Source organism: Choloepus didactylus, chromosome 24 (genome assembly GCF_015220235.1).
Source record: "Choloepus didactylus isolate mChoDid1 chromosome 24, mChoDid1.pri, whole genome shotgun sequence".
In the NCBI taxonomy this organism is placed as follows: domain Eukaryota; kingdom Metazoa; phylum Chordata; class Mammalia; order Pilosa; family Megalonychidae; genus Choloepus; species Choloepus didactylus.
The window spans coordinates 6,383,324-6,403,270 of NC_051330.1; the positions used below are offsets into that span (position 1 = coordinate 6,383,324).

Sequence of the window (19,947 nt, forward strand, 5' to 3'; positions counted from 1 at the left end):
GGGTGAGGGGGCGGGGCAGTTACCCTGGAGACGCTGGACGCCGGGGCGGCTGCAAGGTCCCAGCGAGGAGGTGGCGGGGGTCTTCGAGGACCGTGGCTCCCCGCGGCCGCCGAGCCCGGGCCTAACGCTCCCTTAGGGGCTCCGCGAGGCCCACCGAGCATCTTCTGTGCGCGGGTCCGCGCCAGACTCAGTAGGAGCCGCAGGTAGGAGGCGGCGGCCCTCAGATGGTTCGTCTCTGTACTTGTGGCCTTTTCTTTCTCAAGGTCACAGTCCTTTTTGAAATGCTCCCCAAAGCTTCAAAATAGGGTGTGTGTAGGTTGAGAAGTTATTTCGTTAGTTTGGAGTGCGATGCTAAGGATCCTTTGTGTGTCATTTGGAAAAGATTTCTCTATGAAAGACTTTTGTCTCCTTTAGTATCACACTTTAGTTTTGATTCCAGACCCTGTGCTTCATTGTAGAACTTGCTCAGTTATAGTTTTGGAAACGGGTACAGTGTACATCTGAAAAGCATGCAGCAAACCTTGTGCTCTGTTCTGAGAACCCCAACTCTGCCAACCATCTGCAAAACTTTTGCTTTGGTCAGCATGCTGAAGGGGTTTGGCTTCCCCAACTCAGTATGTTGAGTTAAAAGAAAACGTGTTGCAGTGTTTTTGTGATTACATGGAATTGTTACATTTGCAGTCACTTACTGGTTTGTAAAGCTGGCATGGCAGTCTTAAGGCTGATTATTTCCTCAGTTTGGTTTAACTGAAGTTGGGATCAGCTGCACCTGGGTGGATAATGAGGTACTGGTGTTATGGGTTGAGTGATTTAGACAGCACTAGTGGTTTTCACATTTTATCTGATATATGTGTGTGATACCCTGGTGAACCTAGGTTAAGAGAGCCAGTTCTCTAGCTGTGACCACGCATTCTATCTCCTAGTAAAGAAAGCATGTTAGAATGGAATACAAGACAGTGAACATAGGGATATTTTGGAATCTGTTTTAAATCATTAAAAAAGAAATGGTTTTAAAACTTCAGGATCATAACTATTATTAGTAGCCAATGATTTGTCCTTACCTTTGAACTCATGATGCCCCAAAAGAGTGCAAAATCAGTGATTTGAGAATGAAAGTCTGTACAGTTAGGCTTTCCTCAGCCCTGGCTAACAGAAAGAGTGTGCATTTGTGTTTTTTTTTTTTTTTTTAAATTAAAGCAGCTAAATATAAAGAGTAATGTTACTTTTTGGGGGCAGGGGGTAACCATTTAATAATTTAGGAAAGGAGTTAAAGACACAGAAACACTTCTGCATAACTTAGAGCTCTTCCCACACCCCGGCTATCAGCCACTGCTCAATTTTGTGCTATTTCTATCAGAACTTCTCTCCTTGTCCTGGCTAGTATAGAGAACTACATATTTTCTTTTGCTGTAAAGTAAACCATGAAAAATACTTTAATTTCGGTGTCATAGTCATTTTACTATGAGAGCTCAACATATATAAAGTATTCACATTATGCTTTCGTAACTCAAGAGTAAAAGGACAATTTCTGGCTTAGCCACTAAAAAGGAAAGATTATGATCTTTCTTATTCAGTAGGGAGTAATTTTCTTTCTAAAAATACACACTTGTACATAGAAAAAAAAGCTAGAAGGATATTCACAAGGTTTTAACTTGAGTAGTAGGGAATATAATGTTTTTTTTTTCTTGTATGCATTTTCTAATTTTCTCCAATTTACATATAGTTTTTCTGTATTAATAAAAGAATACTAAATTTATGGTCTCCAGTTTATCTGGAATTACAATCTGTTTTGTGTTTACTGACTTAATTTTGAAACAATGGTCTCTTTAGCAGCTAATTCTCATTGCATTTTCTTAAAAGTGCTCACTTACCCTTAGATATACTAGAATCTGATTTCAAAAAATCTGTAAGGTGATTACATAAGTGAATATCCTTGTTCATAGCAAATGCATTCAACTAGCATGATGTGTACAATCTGCTTTCAAATTTTAGATAGATGATAGAATGAAATGGAAAAGGTGGCAAAACGTAAAAATTGGTGGATCTGGTTACCTGGAGGTGGAGGCATGTTTGAATTCTCTGTATGTATGTATTTTGCAGCTGTCCTGTAAGTTTGAAATTATTTCACAACAAAAGGGAAACAAATAAATTTAGTTTATCCTCCCAGACTTGTTCCTGTACATATGCATGTGAAATTATTAGCATTGCTTATTCCTGGGCAATGGAATAATGGACAGAGGAGATAGGGATGGAAAATTTAAGGTTATTATTTCTGCATTGTTTACATCATTTGCATTGTATTGCTTGTGTAATTAAAAAAAAAAAAAGCGTAGACAATTTTTATCTGTGAGGATAGGCTAACTACTATAACAAACAACCCTAAGAGAATAATAGTATATTTTTTGCTCACAGGGTGTTACATGGATATTTCTAGTCGGCTGGCTGTCTTAGGCAGCTCTCTCCAAGCTGTGACTCAGGGATCAGGCTTTTTTCCTGCTGCCTCCTGCCCTCTATAGGTCATTTAGATGGTCTCTATTTAGCCAGTGGATAGGGAAAGAGAACAGAGAATCTCCTATGGGAGGGATTTTGGACTAGGCTTGTAAATAGCGTATGCTCCTTGTGCTCACACCCTGCCTTGACCCCTGTTGCCATGCCAGAACCCAGTCACATGGTTGTACTTCATTGCAAGGGAAGCAGGGTTAGTGTAGTCTAACTCTTTGCCCATAAGAAGGGAAATGGTTTGATGAGTGACTAGGAGCATCTGGCATAATCGCCCTCCTGGTCACCAAACATCTATTTCAGTCTTCGTCACACATAGAGCACACACACACACCCCTCACCAGGGGAGACATCTAGTCACTGCAGCTGGGACCAAGTTGAGGATTTACCAGTGTTTCATGCTTCTCTCTGTCAGGTCAGGATGTGGTTGATCATAATCCAGCAACCTATGTACTGAAAGGACAAGCTATCTTCTCCTCTCCCTTTCCACCCACTCTGCCAAAATACAGTGGTTAAATGTGTCCAAGCTTGTAATAGAATCTCCCTCTCAGAAAAGGGAGACACATAGCAGACACTGGTCCATAGCAATTCCTAAATTCCATAGATGAGTTGGGTAGGTGGGAGAAGTTGCCTGATTTGACCCTGATCCTGTGCTCTGGGAGAATCTCCTTTGTCTATTGTCTTCTGAAGCCCTCAGTTCTTTCCTCAGTCCCTTTCCTTCCATGGCTTCATCTGAAGTGGTCAGCGAGGAGTAAGCCCTCCTACAGGGCCCACTTCCTGTAGCTGTCAATACAGGGGCTCAAAGAGTTTAAGTCTTGAACAGTCAGTGCATTCATTCTATGCTTCATATTTCTTTGGCTATATAGTTCCTTTAAAAACGGGGCATCTGATCTGTTTACATCCAGTCAGCCTTGTGTGCCTGTGACTCCACTAGATTTCTTTCCTTTATATCCTTTCCTACCTCACTTTTCTTTTTACATACTTGCTCTCATGTTTCTCTTGAAACTTAGTGACTGGCTCCTTGTGGGTATATGAAGCTAAAGGCTTGCGGGGGAAGGAAACGATTGCCACCCACCATTCATTCACTAAGCCAGTGCCCTGTAGTGTCATGGCAGTACCCCACTTCTGGATTCGTCAGGGTAGGCTGTTACAAATAACCCCCAAATTTTGGTGTTTTAACACAGTGAAAGTTTACTCCTTATTTATGCAGCATTCCAACCCCATGTTCCCGGTCAGGTGACCCTCCACTAGATAGCAACTTGGCTGACCAGGGACTTGCCATTTCGTGGCCCCTCTCATCTAGACCTCTGGAGTCCTTGGCCTTCAGTCTGCAGATGGGTAAAGAGGGTGGAGGATCACTCCTGGGGGCATTTCAGGGGCAGGCCTGTCCGTAGCATCATTTCTACCCACATTCCATTGACCAGGACTCAGTTTGCATGGCTGCATCCAAGAGATGCTGGGAAATGTAATTTGGCTACATTCCTAGTGGTTCCAGGGAGAAAGGGGAAATGACTTGATAAAAAACTACCGAGAGCCTGTGATAATACAGAAATAGGAAAATAACTATTTTAAAGATACAAAAAACTTTCCTGCAAGAATGAGATTGTAGGGGCCATCCAATCTCTGATCAAAGGAAGGATAGATAGGGAATAAATTAACTGACCTAGAACTCATGCACTGTCACAGATATGTGTCTTGCTGATGATGCCTTATATTCATGTAGAGATTTACAGTGAACCAGACACTTTCACTCATATTAATCCTTGCTGCACTAAATTAGGTGTTACAACTGAGAAATCTGAGGGACAGAGTGGTTAGAAGTTAGGATAACAGCTAATCAGGGCTGAAACTAGTACTGGCCATTTATCTTCAGAGTGGAGGTTCCGTACTACTGTCTCCTGTAAGCTGATTGCGTCTGTTCTGATTAATCCTTTTCTTCCTTGATTCTCAAGTCATTCTTTTTGTAAACTCTTTGCTCTAGTGAGCCTTTGAGTGTCATTTCTTTATCTATTAGATGTATCTGGAAATTAAAGCAAATTATAGTTTGTATTCTTATTTTGGAAATAATACCATGGGCTATCAGATATTAGGTGCCAAGAGCTATTTTGTTTGGTTTTACTTTTAATATACATGAAGGTGTATCCTTGGGGCAGTGAGGCAGAACTCTAGGTCTTCACAGGGTTGTCTTTCTCTGCTGACCCCCGTGCTTCATGCTGTTGACCTCACACGTTTTCATCATCAGTCCCATTTGGACTTGACATCTCATATTTTATTTATGTATGTTTTTTTGTTTCCTACCAAGAAATGCTCATATCTTCACTCCTGCCTTATAAACTAGACATTACCATTCTGCCCCAGGTCTTCAAGCATCTCAGTCCTTGGGCCATCCTGGTCTTTGGATTCCTGTCTCACTGTCGATCGCTGGCTCGTTCTAGTCTCACTTCATTCCTCTGTCATGGTAGGGCACAGATTACTGTGCAGATACATGCAGGGCATTATCATTTCCAGCCTTAGAGATTTCCATTTTATAGGTACTTGTGTTAGTTTCCTATTGTTGCTGTAACAAATGACCACAAACGTAGTAGCTTAAAACAGTGAAAATTTATTATATTACAGTTCTGGAGTTGGAAGTCAGAATTGGATCTCACTGGGCTAAAATCAAGGAGTTGTCAGTTCCTTTTTTGTAGTCTCTGGGGAGAATTAGTTTTTTTGTCTTTTCCAACTTCTAGAGGCGGCCCATGTTCCTTGATTCAAGGCCCCTTCCATCTTCAAAGCCAGTGATGGCTGGTTGAGTCTTATTGCAACATGTCACTCTGATACTGACTCTTCTGCCTGTGAGAAGGACCTTGTGATTACATTTAACTCATCCAGATAGTCCAGGGTGATCTCTCTGTTCGAGGTCATCTGATTAGCAACTTAATTTCCCTTTGCCATGCAACCTAATATAGGCATAGGTTCCAGGGAGTAAGACATGGACATCTTTGTGGGGCCATTATTCTACCTAACACAGTACTCTAGGGTATTTAAACTCTAATCCACTCTGTTTGGTCAATGGATGCTATTTTGTATGGTCAGTACCAAAGGGCAAAAATGAGGCGCTCCATAATAATTCAGAAATGAGAGAAACATGATGGTTCTGAGTGTTAGCCACTAAAAGTCACAAACCAAAGCTTACAGAAGAGACATCCATTTCACATCCAGAGTTACGTGGAAAAAAATTTTTTTTCCAAGGCTAGAGAAGGGCATGACTGAAGTTTTGGCATTTGACTTAACATAATCAAAGCAGAATTTATGACTCTCCCTCACCCCTTCACCAGTCGTCTTCTTTCCCATCTTGTTTGGTATCACCAGAGTCCTCCAGTTGTTATCCTTGATTCCTCTAATTTGTCTTCAGTAACCAATCCAATAGCAAGCTCCATCAGTCCTAGCTCAGAAATCGCTACTGAATCTATCATTTTGCTCTTTCCGTTGCTGTGACTCTAATCATAGGTTATAGCATGAATTGCTTCAACTGCTCAACAGACTATATCTGGTCTTCATGTCTTCAGGTTACCCTCCTTCATATGGCAGTCAGGGTCATCCTTAGGTATGACTTTGACCCTAGCACTGCACGGCTTCCAACTCTCCTATGGTGGAGAATAAAATTCGTGATCTACCATGGCTTTCAGGGCCTTGTGAGCTCTGGCACCGGCTACTCTTCAGGCCTCCTTTTTAGCCTCATGTTATACTAGGTCCCTCCTTATCCATTACACATTGACCTGCCTTTTTTTGCCTTGGACATACCAAACTCATTCCCTTCTCTGAATGGAATGCTTTTCCCTCAGATCTTAAGTGTCTTTCTTCTTGTCATTTAAATCTCAACTGACACTTTACTTTCTCATCAAGTTCCCTTGTCAAAAATAACCCCCCATGCATATCTTGTCATTTCCTGGCCCATTACCTTATTTTATGTTTTTTTTTTTTTTTTTTAACATTTTTATTGTGGTAACACAAAATTTCCTATTTTAACCACATATATGTGTACAATTCAGTGATATCAATTACATTCACAGTATTGTACTATCACCACCATCCATTATCAAAATTTGTCATCACTCCAAACAGAAGCTCCATACCCATTATACAAGAAGTCCCCATCCCCTGCCCACAGCCCCTGGAAATCAGTAATGTACTTTGTGTCTCTAAGAATTTGCTTATTCTAGTTATATCATTTAAAAGTGAAATCATACAATATTTGTCCTTTTGTGTCTGGCTGATTTCAAGGTTCATCCTTGTTGTCACATATATCAGAACTTAATTTCTCTTTATGGCTGAATAATATTCCATTGTATGTACATACCACATTTTGTTTATCCATTCATCTGTTGATGGACACTTTGGTTGCTTCCACTTTTTTGGCTATTGTGAACAATGCTGCTATGAACATCAGTGTACAAATATCTGTTTTCATTTATTTTGGGTATACACCTGGAAGTGGAATAGCTGAGTCATATGGATAGTCCATGTTTAACTTTCTGAGGAATCACCAAACTGCTTTCCACAGTAGCCAGACCATTTTATATTCCCACCAACAGCATACGGTGAATCCTGTTTCTCTACACTATTGTCAACTCTTGCTATTTTCTTTCTTCTTTTTTTTTTTTTTTTTTTTAACAGTAGTCCCCCTAGTGGGTGTAAAGTGGTATCTCATTGTGGTTTTGATTTGCAGTTCCTTAATGGCTAATGATCTTGAGCATCTTTTCATGTGGTTATTTGCCATTTGTATACCTTCTTGGGGGAAATGTCTATTCAAGTTCTTTACCCATTTTTTAGTTGGGTTGTTTGTTCTTTTGTTATTGAGTTTATATATTACGGATATTAAACCTTTGTCAGATATATGACCATATTTTGTTTTCTTCACAACACTTATCATTTATCTGAAATTGACCTCATTTCCCTTAATTATTGCTAAATTCCATTATGTTTACATAACAGATGTTATGTAAATATTTATTGATTGTTATGTGCCAGGCACTGTCTTTGGCACTGGAAATAAAATGTTGAATTATACATACAAGATCCTGCTTTTAGGGGGCTTAAAATCTAGTCGAGGTCTGCGACTGTGAAAACCTTGTGGCTCACACTCCCTGTATCCAGTATATGGACAGATAAGTAGAAAAATGGGAACAAAAATTAAATGAATAATGGGAGGATGGAGGAGATGGAATGTTCTGGGTATTATTTTTGTATTTTTATTCTTTTTTTTAATTTAAATTTAAATTTTATTTTTTTGGGGGGTAATGAAAATGTTCAAAAATTGCTTTTGGTGTTGAATGCAAAACCATATGATGGTATTGTGAACAATTGATTATACACTGTGAATCATTTTAGGGTTTGTGAATGTATCTCAATAAAACTGAGTTTTAAAAAATCCAGTTGAGGAGACAATGATCAAGTAATCATAAATAAATTAATGCTTACAAACTGAAGTGGATGCTATAATGGTAAGATGCAGGGTGGGTGATGAGAGTATGTAATATGGGGCTTTACCTAGTCTGGGCAGGTCAAGAACTATCTGGCTTTGGTGCTCAAAGATTATGAAACTCAAAGGTCACTGAAAGCCCTATCAGTGTAACAGAATTATATTTACTGCTCCCTATGGGGTAAATTGTCTCATGAACTCTAAATATACTTCTTTTTAATTCCTTTTTTAAATATTTATGTTAGAAACAGCTAGGATTTTAAAATTATGTTTTCATTTGGGTTCAGGGGCAGCAGAAAGTAATTTCTAGAGTAATTAAAAAAGCAAATAAACAAAATAAATAGTAAAAAAACCCCAAAGAAACACAAGCAGATCACTTCCAGCCAAAGAAACTCTTGATTTCTTTCCCCACCCTCAATCCAGTATTTATAAAATTCCAAGAGAAGAATACTTTAGGTATGCCATTGTCTTGAATCTCAAACATATGAGGCTTTCAAGCTAAACCATGTCTTTCCTTATTGAGAGGCAGCACAGAAATAGGTTGAAGGACAGAACTCTGGAGCCAGGTTGCATCTTGTTTGAATCTCGGTACTGCCACTTACTAGCTGTGCTGGTTACTTAGAACCTGTGTACCTCAGCTTTCCTGTCTGTAAAGTGATGGATGAAATAGTACTACTATCACATAGGATTGGCGTGAGGAAGATATAGTCCTTAAAGTTGTGCTTAATAACTCAGCTCTTCTGTTTATAATTCCAATTGTAATTCAGTAACCCCCTTCACTTTTCTGTCTTCTCTTCCCCATTGAGTTACTCCTGAAGTTAGAGGTACAGGACTTGGAATGGTGGTAAACAGTGCATACTTTTTTTTTTTTTAAATTCACTTTTACTGAGATATATTCACATACCATACAATCATCACAGTGTACAATCAGTTGTTCACAGTACCATCATAGAGTTGTTCATTCAGCACCACAATTTCTAAATATTTTCATTGCTCCAAAAAAAAGATGAAAATAAGAATAAAAATTAAAGTATAAAAGAACACCCGAAATGTTCCATCCTTCTATCCCACCCTATTTTTCATTTAATTTTTGCCCCCATCTTGCTAATCATCTGTCCATACATTGGACAAAGGAAGTATGAGCCACAAGGTTTTTGCAATCACAAAGTTACACCATGTAAGGTACATAGTTATACAGTTGTCTTCAAGAGCCAAGGTTACTGGGTTGTAGTTTAGCAGTTTCAGGTATTTCCTTCCAGCTATTCCAAAACACTAAAGACTAAAAAGGAATATCTATATAGTGCATAAGAAGACCCTCCAGAGTAACCTCTCAACTCCATTTGAAGTCTCAGCCACTGAAGCTATTTTGTTTCATTTTTTTAAAATTCAGTTTTATTGAGATATATTCACATACCATACAGTCATCCATGGTGTACAATCAGCTGTTCACAGTACCATCATATAGTTGTGCATTCATCACCCCATTCTATTTTTGAACATTTTCTTTACACCGGAAAGAATAAAAGTAAGAATAAAAAATAAAAGTAAAAAAGAACACCCAAATCATCCCCCACACCCCACCCTGTTTTTAATTCAGTTTTTGTCCCCATTTTTCTACTTGTGGGATAAAGGGAGTACAATCCACAAGGTTTTCACAATCACAGTCACCTCTTGTAAGCTATATTGTTGTACTCGTCTTCAAGAGTCAAGGCTACTGGGTTGGAGTTTGATAGTTTCAGGTATTTACTTCTAGCTATTCCAGTACACTAAAACCTAAAAAGGGATATCTATATAGTGCATAAGAATGCCCACCAGAGTGACCTCTCGACTCCATTTGAAATCTCTCAGCCACTGAAACTTTATTTTGTTTCATTTCGCAACCCCCTTTTGGTCAAGAAGGTGTCCTCAATCCCACAATGTCAGGTCTGGATTCATCCCTGGGAGTCGAATCCTGCATTGCCAGGGAGATTTACAACCCTGGGAGTCATGTCCCACATAGCAGGGAGGGCAGTGATTTCACCTGCTGAGTTGGCTTAGCTAGAGAGAGAGGCCACATCTGAGCAACAGACAGGCACTTGGGGAGACTCTTAGGCACAATTATAAGCAGGGTTAGCCTCTCTTTTGGACAGTGCACACTTTTGAATATTGTTTATTTACATAGCTTAATGGCAGTTCTTTATCACTTAAAAAAATTAAAGTGAGTATTTTAGCTATTCTTATATTTCTGTTTCTTTGTTTTTTTGTTTTGAGGTCACTTACCTTTTCTTCTTTTCATGCTTTATCACTCTAACTAGTCTGCAAACTTCTCCAGGAGAAACTAGGTCTTAGCTTTCTTTGACTCTCCAGGATCTGGCACAATAGATTGCACAAAATGGGCTATAACTTAGTATGTATTTGTCAATTGCCTCCCCACTCACATTTTCCATATCTCATTTAAGTTGTGAACTCTAGAACTGTATACTATTCAGTATTCTAAATTGTAAGTTCTGAAACATTTTCTCATTTGTGTTACAGCTTTGTGCTCATTGCCTGGTGCAGAGGCATTTAGTGGAGGTTTTTTGGGGGTGCCCGATTCACTGCCCTCTTGAGACTTTTTCAACCTTAGACTACTGTCTAGTTTTCTGCTGATGGTGAGATTTTTTTTGAATGTTAATTGTAGTTAATTATCTCCCTCTCCCAACATGTTCAATTCTTGTTAATGATGTTAAATAGGACAAATGGTTCTCGATGAGGCCCTTAAGTGAGAATAATGGGTAACAAGTACCTGTTCTTTTAAACTGAGGTTCTAGGCCATCTCTTCTGATTTAAAAGGTATGGCTAGAGATTAATGAAGGATGCTGGAAAGGGGTTCTTGGAAGACAATTGTTAACAGCATAGAACATTCTGGAGGTTCTTTTCTCTTCCCAGTTATTTCTTGTCCTACCTCTCATCCTGCCTCCTTAAGCTTGTGCCCACATGGGATCTGGGGAAGGGATTCTTGCCCAAAGAGGAGAGAATCATGGTGATTTGGGCAGATGATTCCATCAGGTGTCTAAAACAGATCGTATTTTTCAGATTTACATAATCTTGTTCTTTAGTGAATGTTGAGGAGCAGTATGAATGATCCCAAGAAGAAAGAGAGAGTGCTGCATAACTGATTGCGTATTTGGAGCACACAAAAGGGAGGAATTAGCATTCGGTTTCTCTTTCCATCCTTGGAAATTAGAAAAATAGTGGTGCCATTAAGAGAAGTATGGAAATAGAAAAGGAAGCAGCTTTTTAGGGGGAAAGAAAGGAAATATAACTGGCAATATAACTAACAATTGTTTAATGGTAATAATAATTATTCTTGTAGCATTCCATCCTCCAGGCTTACTGAACAAGAATCTGATGTACATTCAGGTTTGGAAATTAGACCATTACATTAGTCGTCTCTTCGCCCCACCTCCATCCCTAGTATCTCTTTCTTCTGACGTTCTTGAATCTTACTGTCCAATTAATACATCAGTTTTCTTAAATGGCAGCTATAATCTTCTCATTTCTGTATTCAGAAATCTTTGCTAGCTCTCATTTGTCAACTGAATTCATTTATGCCTCCTCTGCCCCACTGCTTTTTGGTCTGTTGTTCGTTAATTTTCCCAGGCTTCCCCTTGTCTATAATATCTTCTTCCTTTTCTTCATTCTCTTCCCCCATTGCTGCTGGTTAAATGTCTACATAACCGTCCTAAATCTTTATTGCTACTTTTCCCAAGGAGCTTTTCCAGATCTCTCCAAAGTGAGTTGAAATCACATGCCTTAGAAAGTGCATAACCATTATGGTCACCAGATTGTTAGATCTTCGCTTATCTTTGTTCAGCCCAACGGTTTGTCAGCAAATCCTTTTGGCTCTGCTTTCAACACTACCTCCTACCTGGCAGTGGAGTGTGGCAGGGAGGAAGCAGGGATGGCTCCGCTGTTCAATCCTACATATACTGGCAGTGATTAAATATATGAAGCTAACTGTAAAATGGGATAAAATTCTGTGACAATTTTATTTTTATCAATGTTTTCATTAATTTATACTTTATAAGTCATATAAAGTGAATCACTGATGATATAATCTGAAGTAACTTAATTAAACGGTATAGAATGTTATGAAATAGTTGAAAAAGTCTCAGGTTAGCAATTAGGAGATACGGATTTCTTTTGAATTTATCATCAACCAATTTGCTTTGGTCAATTTAGAAATAGCTTTGTGTCTTAGTCATTGGTAATAGTTACCAACTTTTTGAACACTTTACTCACTGCCAGTACTAACTCAGTGCTTTATATATTATCACTTAATCTTTACAACAACTCTATGAGGTGGCTGTTATCTCCGTTTTACAATGTGGAAGCAGGTCCAGAAAGTTTATGCAAGGTCTGTGAATACTGGGATTTGTATCAAGTTCTGTTAAATTTGAAAGCCCTTGGGAAGAATGGAGCAATTGTAATATAAATTCTCCAGGATTTTCAGTGATTTCTTTTCTTTTTAGGGGGAAAAGGTAGGTATGTGAGTGATACATTGTGGGTGTGTGCAACCGTACTAGTAATTATGAATAAATAACATATTTTTGTTTTGTTTTAATTTTTTATTAGAGAAGTAGGTTTACAGAAAAATCATGTAAAAAACTGCATTCCCATATAACTCCCTATTATTGACAGTTTGCATTAGTGTGATACCTTTGTTACAATTGATGAAAGAATATTCAATTATCACTATTAACTGTAGTCCATAATTTATTACATTAGGTGTATTTTCCCATATACCATCCTATTATTAACACCTTGTTAATAGTAGTGTCATACATTATATATATAATTCATGAAAGAACAGTCATATACTTCTACTATTAACCTCAGTCCTTCATCCACATTGGGGTTCACTGTGTTATACAGTCTAGTGTTTTATCTTTTAACTTTCATTCTAGTAACATACTTGACCCAAAACTTTCCCCTTCAATCACATTCACATACATAATTCAACTCTGTTATTTACACAAAAATATGGAATGCTTCATGAAATTGCATGTTGTCCTTGTAAAGAAGCACTATTAATTATTTGAGAAAGAAATTAAATATTTGAAACTAGATAAATTCAAATTAAAGGATCTTTAAAAAAAGATGTATGAAATATTAATGCATATGAAAATGAATGCATAATCATAAGTATACAATTTAATGAATTTTAACATGAACATACCTGTGTAACCGTCACGCAGATGGAACTGAAATATTACCAACATCCCATATGCGTATGCCTCCTCCCAGACCGAATTTTTATCTTTTGAACAGTAGAGCTTTCTTCACTATTTTTATAATTTATATAAATGGAATCACATTGCATATATTTTTTAAAGACTGGCTCCTTTTGTTCAGCATTTTATTAGTGAAAGTCATCTGTGCTTGTGAATGTGGCAGTCTTTTATTTATTTTTGTTGCCATATATTACATTTCATTAACATATCTCAATATGATTCCAATCTGCTATTGTTGGAAAAATGGGGTTTTCCTAGATTTTTTTTTATTATGACAAATCTAATATGTAATGTCTTTTAGTAATTATTCATGTGCATTTCTTTTGAGAATATATCTAGGAGGGTAAGTGCTGGATTTGGGGATTATATAACCGTATAAATTTTCATCAAAACTGTAATACCTAAGAATGATATAAGGAGAGAAAGGATGTTGGAAAACAGGTGTAAACTGGGAAACATACTTTTAACTTATGTTAAATATCATACCCTTGGTTATCTTATATGTACTTTGTGTTTTCAGATTGAAGATGGAAAAGCCACGAGATAATTTCTCCGGTAACGATGACTGTGTCAGCGATATAGTTATAGAAGAATACTTGGTTGAATCCAAGGAATCTGCATCTCATGTCCAACTTGCTTGCAGTAAGCATTACTGTGCTTTCCCTTTAAATGGAAATGAACTTTGCATATGGAATTCCAAGAATCCTTCTTCTCAGGTATTTGAAAACATTGTGTGAGTTTTTCGTTAAGCCAAATGATATGAAAGACCTTGTTTTCCCATCTTCCTTTTTTTAATGCTATTTGGGTAATATTAGTCCTCTATGGAGTTAATAAAACAAAACATGCCAGGTTTTTATGTTTAGAAAGTAAACTCTCTGAATTCACTTTATTAAAACAATTTTTCTTCAGTAATAACATGAGCAAGTAAAATGTTCACCCAAACATAGTGAAAACAAGTAGAACTTTCAGTGGTGTAAATTACATGCATAACACTGTGCTACTATTGCTGCCCTCCATTACATAGATATTTAATATAATGCTTCTTTAAGAAGGTTTATTATATTTAATGCAGAATCATTTGCATCAAACTGATAGGGTTTTAAAGACATCATTAGTTTTGATTCTAATGCTTATTTCATGACTTTTACAATTTTCTGATTATTCTTAATAAAAAATTTTCACTTTACAAAATGAAAAAGTAATTTTTATCAAGACTTTTGACACTAGGATAATTTTTATCTTAGTTTTGGGCTTCAGGAGTTTGACAATAGCAGTTACAGTACTTAGGAATCAAAAGTATATATGCTTTGAAATTTATCTTTAACCTTCAGTCTCACTGGCAGCCACTTTGCTAATGATAGAAGCTATTCATCATTGTTAAAAAGGAATTCATGTTTTTACTTTTTTCCTAAGGTAAGACAGTTCTTTATGTCTTTCTTTGGCACAACTTACATTGACAAATTTATTCCTAAATCCAGAGCCCCAGATTTATCTCTCTCACTATTTAAATGAAGAGTAAAATCCTTATAAAAGAGTCCCCAAATATTAAGTGTCCATTGTGTTGAATTACCACAAAGTAAACAACCTGGGTAACCAAAACCCAGGCATGGTGTCTTCTCAATCAATACTTCTAACCCATAGACTGGTTGAGCTTATGTTTGAACTTTGTATGAATGGAATCATATACCATGTATTCTTTTGTGCTCAGTTCCTTCATTCACCATTTTGTTTATAAGATTCATCCATGTTCATTTTCAAAGCTGTCTAGCATTCCACTGAGTGAACAGACCACAGTTTGTCTGTTCCTTCTACTGTTGGTTGACATTTGGTTTGTCTCCTGTTTTTGGCTATTGCAAATGATGGTGCTACAAACATTGTTGTATATGTCTTTTGGTGCACACACATGTGCAGTTGATGAAGGTACAGGCTCATCCCTCACGTTCCATGATGCCAGGGAGATTTACAGCCCTGGGAGTCACGTTCCATGTAGGGGGGAGGGTAGTGAGTTTACCCGCCACATGGGCTTAGAGACAGGCCGCATTTGACAAGAAAAGTGGTTCCCTAGAGGAGACTCTTAGGCAAAATTATAAGTACACTTAGCCTCTCCTTTAAAGTAATAAGCTTCGTAAGGGCGAGCCCCAAGACAGAGGATTTGGCCTCCTACAATGGTAGTCCCAAGTGCTTGCGAGAATATCAGGAATTCCCCAGGTGGGGAAGTTTAATGCTTCCACATTTTTCCCTAGGCCCTCGGGTCCCTGCAAATATTCCTTACTCTCTGCCCAAATTACTCTGAGATGTATTGGAGTTTCACACTGTGCCAGTTTGCATGTATTATGTCCCCCCAAACGCCGTTATCTTTGATGTAATCCTGTGTGGGCAGACCTATCAATGTTAATTAGATTGTAATTCTCTGAGTGTTTCCATAGAAATGTGCTCCACCCAACTGTGGGTAATGACTCTGATTGGATAATTTCCATGGAGGTGTGGCCCCACCCATTCAGGGTGGGTCTGAATTAAATTACTGGAGCACTATATAAGATCAGACAGAAGGAGCAAGCTGTGACAGCCAAGAGGGCCGCTTTGAAGAAAGCACAGGAGCTGCAGATGAGAGACAGTTTGAAGATGGCCGTTGAAAGCAGACTCTTGCTCTGGAGAAGCTAAGAGAGGACAAGTACCCTAAGTGCAACTAAGAGTGATATTTTTGAGGAACTGCAGCCTAGAGAGGAACGTCCTGGGAGAAAGCCATTTTGAACCCAGAACTTTGGAGCAGACACCAGCCATGTGTCTTCCCAGCTAACAGAGGTTTTCCGGACCATTGGCCATCGTCCAGTGAAGGTATCCGATTGCTGATGTGTTACCTTGGACACTTTAAGGCCTTAAGACTGTAACTGTGTAACCAAATAAACCCCCTTTTATAAAAGCCAATCCATTTCTAGTGTTTTGCATTTGGGCAGCATTAGCAAGCTAGAACACACACTGACCTGTACAAACCAACCAGATCTTACCCACTATTCAAGGTTCCCTATAATTATGGTGTTTGAATAAACTGATCCTATAAGTTAAATTATATAGTGTGCTACAGAAAGTATAGATTTTGCACCAAATAAACATCTCTTCCTTTGATCTCACACAGAAGTTGAGGTTTTAAAACACAAGCAATATCATCCTTTACTCTTTAGTCTGGTTTACCTTAGTTCTAATCAAGTCCATTTCATTCATATCTCCAACTGAAGTCCAATCTCTCTCTCAGCTTTTTTAACATTTGCTATATGGGGTGATGCTGACATTCACATCTGCTGAACTCTGGTTCCAATATCAGGTGTCACACAGACACCCGAAGTTACAGGGACACACCAGGTTATACACAAATAGCTCAGCATCTCAGAATTTAGACATAGTCACTGCAACTCATGAAGAAATATGACTGCTGTAAGAACTTACTATCTAGAAACCTTCACCACAAGCTTTCCGCTGACAACCCACACTCTCAGATTCAACTCTCAGAGTCTGCACATTACAGTTAGTCCACATTAGTGAGGCGTTATAATATTTTTCTTTTCGATTCTGGCTTATTTCATTCAACATACTGTCCTCAGGGTCCATTCACCTAGGTGCATACCTCACAACTTCATTTCTTCTTGCCGCTGCTCGGTATTCCATTGTATATATAGACCACAGTTCACCATTCCATTTATCAGTCGATACAGCCTCAGGCCAGCTCCATCCATTGTGAATCATGAATATGGCTGCCATGAACAGCAGTGTGCAGTGTCCACTCATGTCCCTGATCTTAGTTCTTCCAAGTATATACCTGGTAACAGGGTTGCAGGACCATATGGCAACCCCATAGTTAGCTTCCTGTGGAACCACACACTGCTCTCCAGTTGGGCTGCACCATTCTGCATCCCTACCAACAGGGAATAGGTACATCCCTCTCTCCACATTTTCTCCAGCCCTTTGTATCTATTTTTTTTAGCAGTTTTATTCATGTATCTTACAATCCACCCTAAGTAAACAATCAATGATTCCCAGTATGTTCACATAATTATGCATTCACCACCACAATCTATATGAGGACATTTCTATCTCTTCCCCAAAGAAAGAGAAAAAGAAAAAAAATGAAGAACAAAGATACAAAAGATAGAAGAAAAATGAAAATAAAATACAATGAAATTGCCAGACAACATTACCACCACCAAGAATCCCATATCACTCCATTATACCCCCCTCTTATAGACATTTAGCTTTGGTATTTTGCTTTTGTTACAATTAATGGAAGCAGCTTACATTTTTACATTTAACTATAAACTCTAGTTTGCATTGATTATATTTTTCCCCTAATACCATCCAATTTTCAACCTCTTGCAATGTTGACATTCATTAGTTCTCCATTTAAAAACTTTCTTATATTTGTACATTTAATTGCCATCTTTGACCACTCTGGGTTTCACTAAGCTATAGAATCCCAGTCTTTAATCTTTTATCTTTCCTTCTGGTGTCATACATGCCCTTAGCCTTCCTCTTTCAACTGTACTCACATTCGTCTTTGTTCAGAGTACTTACAATATTGTGTTACTGTCACACACTATTATGCTATCTGTATTAGTTAGGGTTCTCTAGGGAAACAGAATCAACAAGAGATATCTATAAATATAAGATTTATAAAAGTGTCTCATGCAACTGTGGGTATGCATGAGTCCAAATTCTGTAGGGCAGGCAGCAAACTGGGAACTCCAATGAAGATGTTTGATGACCTCCTCAGGCAATGAACTGGCAACTTTGATGAATGTGTTCGATGAAGTCCTCAGGCAGTGAACTGGCAACTTTGACGAACTCCTCAGGAAATGCTTCGTTGGTCAGCTAAAGTAGAAGTGAAGGTCCTCTATCTGTCTTGCTTAAAAGTCTTCAACTGATTGAATTAAATCTAGCTGACTGCATTCTCTCATTGTGGAAGACACGCCCTTCATTGCCATCATCAGTCACAGCTGCAGCCCAATGACTGATAGTTTATCAAACAGCCACAAACATCCTCACAGCAATGGTTAGGCCAGTGCTTGCTTGACCAGACACCTGGGTACCATCGCCTGGCCAAGTTGACACATGAACCTAACCATCACACTATCCATTCCATTTCTGGATCAATACAATCAATCCTATTGAATCTTCTGTACTCCTTCAGCATCAAATGCCTGATCTCTAACCTCTATCTCCTGATAACCTGTGTTCTCAACTCTCAAACGTTGCTCACCAATGCTAGTTTATATTAGTAAGACCATACAGTATCTGGCCTTTTGTTTCTGGCTCATTTCACTCAATGTAATATCTACTGTCTACCATTTTGTCTTTTGGATTTTATATGTCATGTCATGTCTTATTTTTATTTTTTCCTCTCTTACATTTTTACCATTAACTATAAACTCTAGTTTGCATTGATTATATTTTTCCCCAATACCATCCAGTTTTCAGCCAGCACTTTGTATCTCTCTATTTTCTTCTCCAAATCTCTCTCTCATGTCTTCTTGTATCTGCCTTTAGTGCTCCCTTTAGTATTTCTTGTAGAGCAGGTATCTTGTTCACAAACTCCCTCATTTTTGAAGGACAGTTTTGCTTGATATAGAATTCTTGGTTGGCAGTTTTTCTCTTTTAGTATTTTAAATATATCATACCATTGCCATTTGGCCTCCATGGTTTTACTGAGAAACATGCACACAGTCTTATCGAGCTTCCTTTGTATGTGAGGTATCACTTTTCTCTTGCTACTTTCAGAATTCTCTGTTTGTCTTTGGCATTTGATAATCAGATTATTAAGTGTCTTGTCTGTCTACTTGGATCTATTCAGTTTCAGGTATGCTGTGCTTTTTAAATCTGTAATTTTATGTCTTTCATAAAAGATGGGAAGTTTTCGGTGATTATTTCCTCCATTATTCTTTCTGCCCCCTTTCCTTTCTCTTTTCCTTCTGGGACCCCCATCACATGTATATTCATGTGCTTCGTGTTGTCATATAGTTCCCTGAGACCCTGCTCATATTTTTCCATTCTTTCCCTATCTGTTCTTTTTTGTGTAGGATTTCAGATGTCCTGTCTGCTAGTTCCTGAATCCTTTCTTCTGCCTCTTCAAATATGCCATTGTATGTCTCCATTGTTTTTCATCTCTTCTACCATGCCTTTCATTCCCATAAGTTCTGCTAATTGTTTTTTCAAACTTTTGAGTTCTTCCTTATATTTGCCCAATGTTTTCTTTATATCCTTCATCTCTGTTGTCATATCTTCCCTCAAGTCACTGATTTGATTTTTGAATTGATTTAGGAGATTTGTTTGACTAGTAATCAGCTGTTCAATTCCTGTATCTCAGTTGAAGTGCAAGTTTGTTCATTGGACTTGGCCATATCTTCACTCTTTCTGGTGTGATTTGTAATTTTTTGTTGTCTGGGCATCTGGTTTCCTTAATTACCCCAATCAGATTTTCCCAGACCGGACGGGTCCAGGTCTCAGGAGGAGAGTGTTTTCAGTATCAAGTTTCCCTGGGAGTAAGACCCAGAAAATTGTCAGACTTTCCCATCATGCCTCTAGACTCTGTGCTTTTCCTATCCTGCCCAGCAGGTGGCACTTGTCAGCCTGCAGCTCCCCACCAGCATAAAGTGGTGTGGTGTATTTAATTCCCAGTGGGCCCTGTTCCAGCCAGGGCTGAGGGTGTCAGAAGCCAAGCTTAAGCTGTTTCTGTTCCTCTCACCC

At 38.3% G+C, this 19,947-nt stretch overlaps 1 protein-coding gene across 8 annotated transcripts in view; it reads left to right on the forward strand.

The window, feature by feature from the left end:
- The first annotated feature begins 41 nt into the window (after positions 1 to 41).
- Positions 42 to 19,947, forward strand: part of WDR27 (WD repeat domain 27) — a 464,468-nt gene continuing 444,562 nt past the window's right edge. For all 8 annotated transcript variants that reach the window (XR_005214116.1, XR_005214117.1, XR_005214118.1 and 5 more), the window contains exons 1-2: positions 42 to 203; positions 13,736 to 13,931. Coding sequence is in view for 5 of the 8 variants with exons in the window: in XM_037817757.1 (XP_037673685.1) it covers positions 13,743 to 13,931 (189 nt within the window). In the remaining 3 variants the exon portion in view is untranslated. The remainder of the gene's footprint in view (positions 204 to 13,735; positions 13,932 to 19,947) is intronic.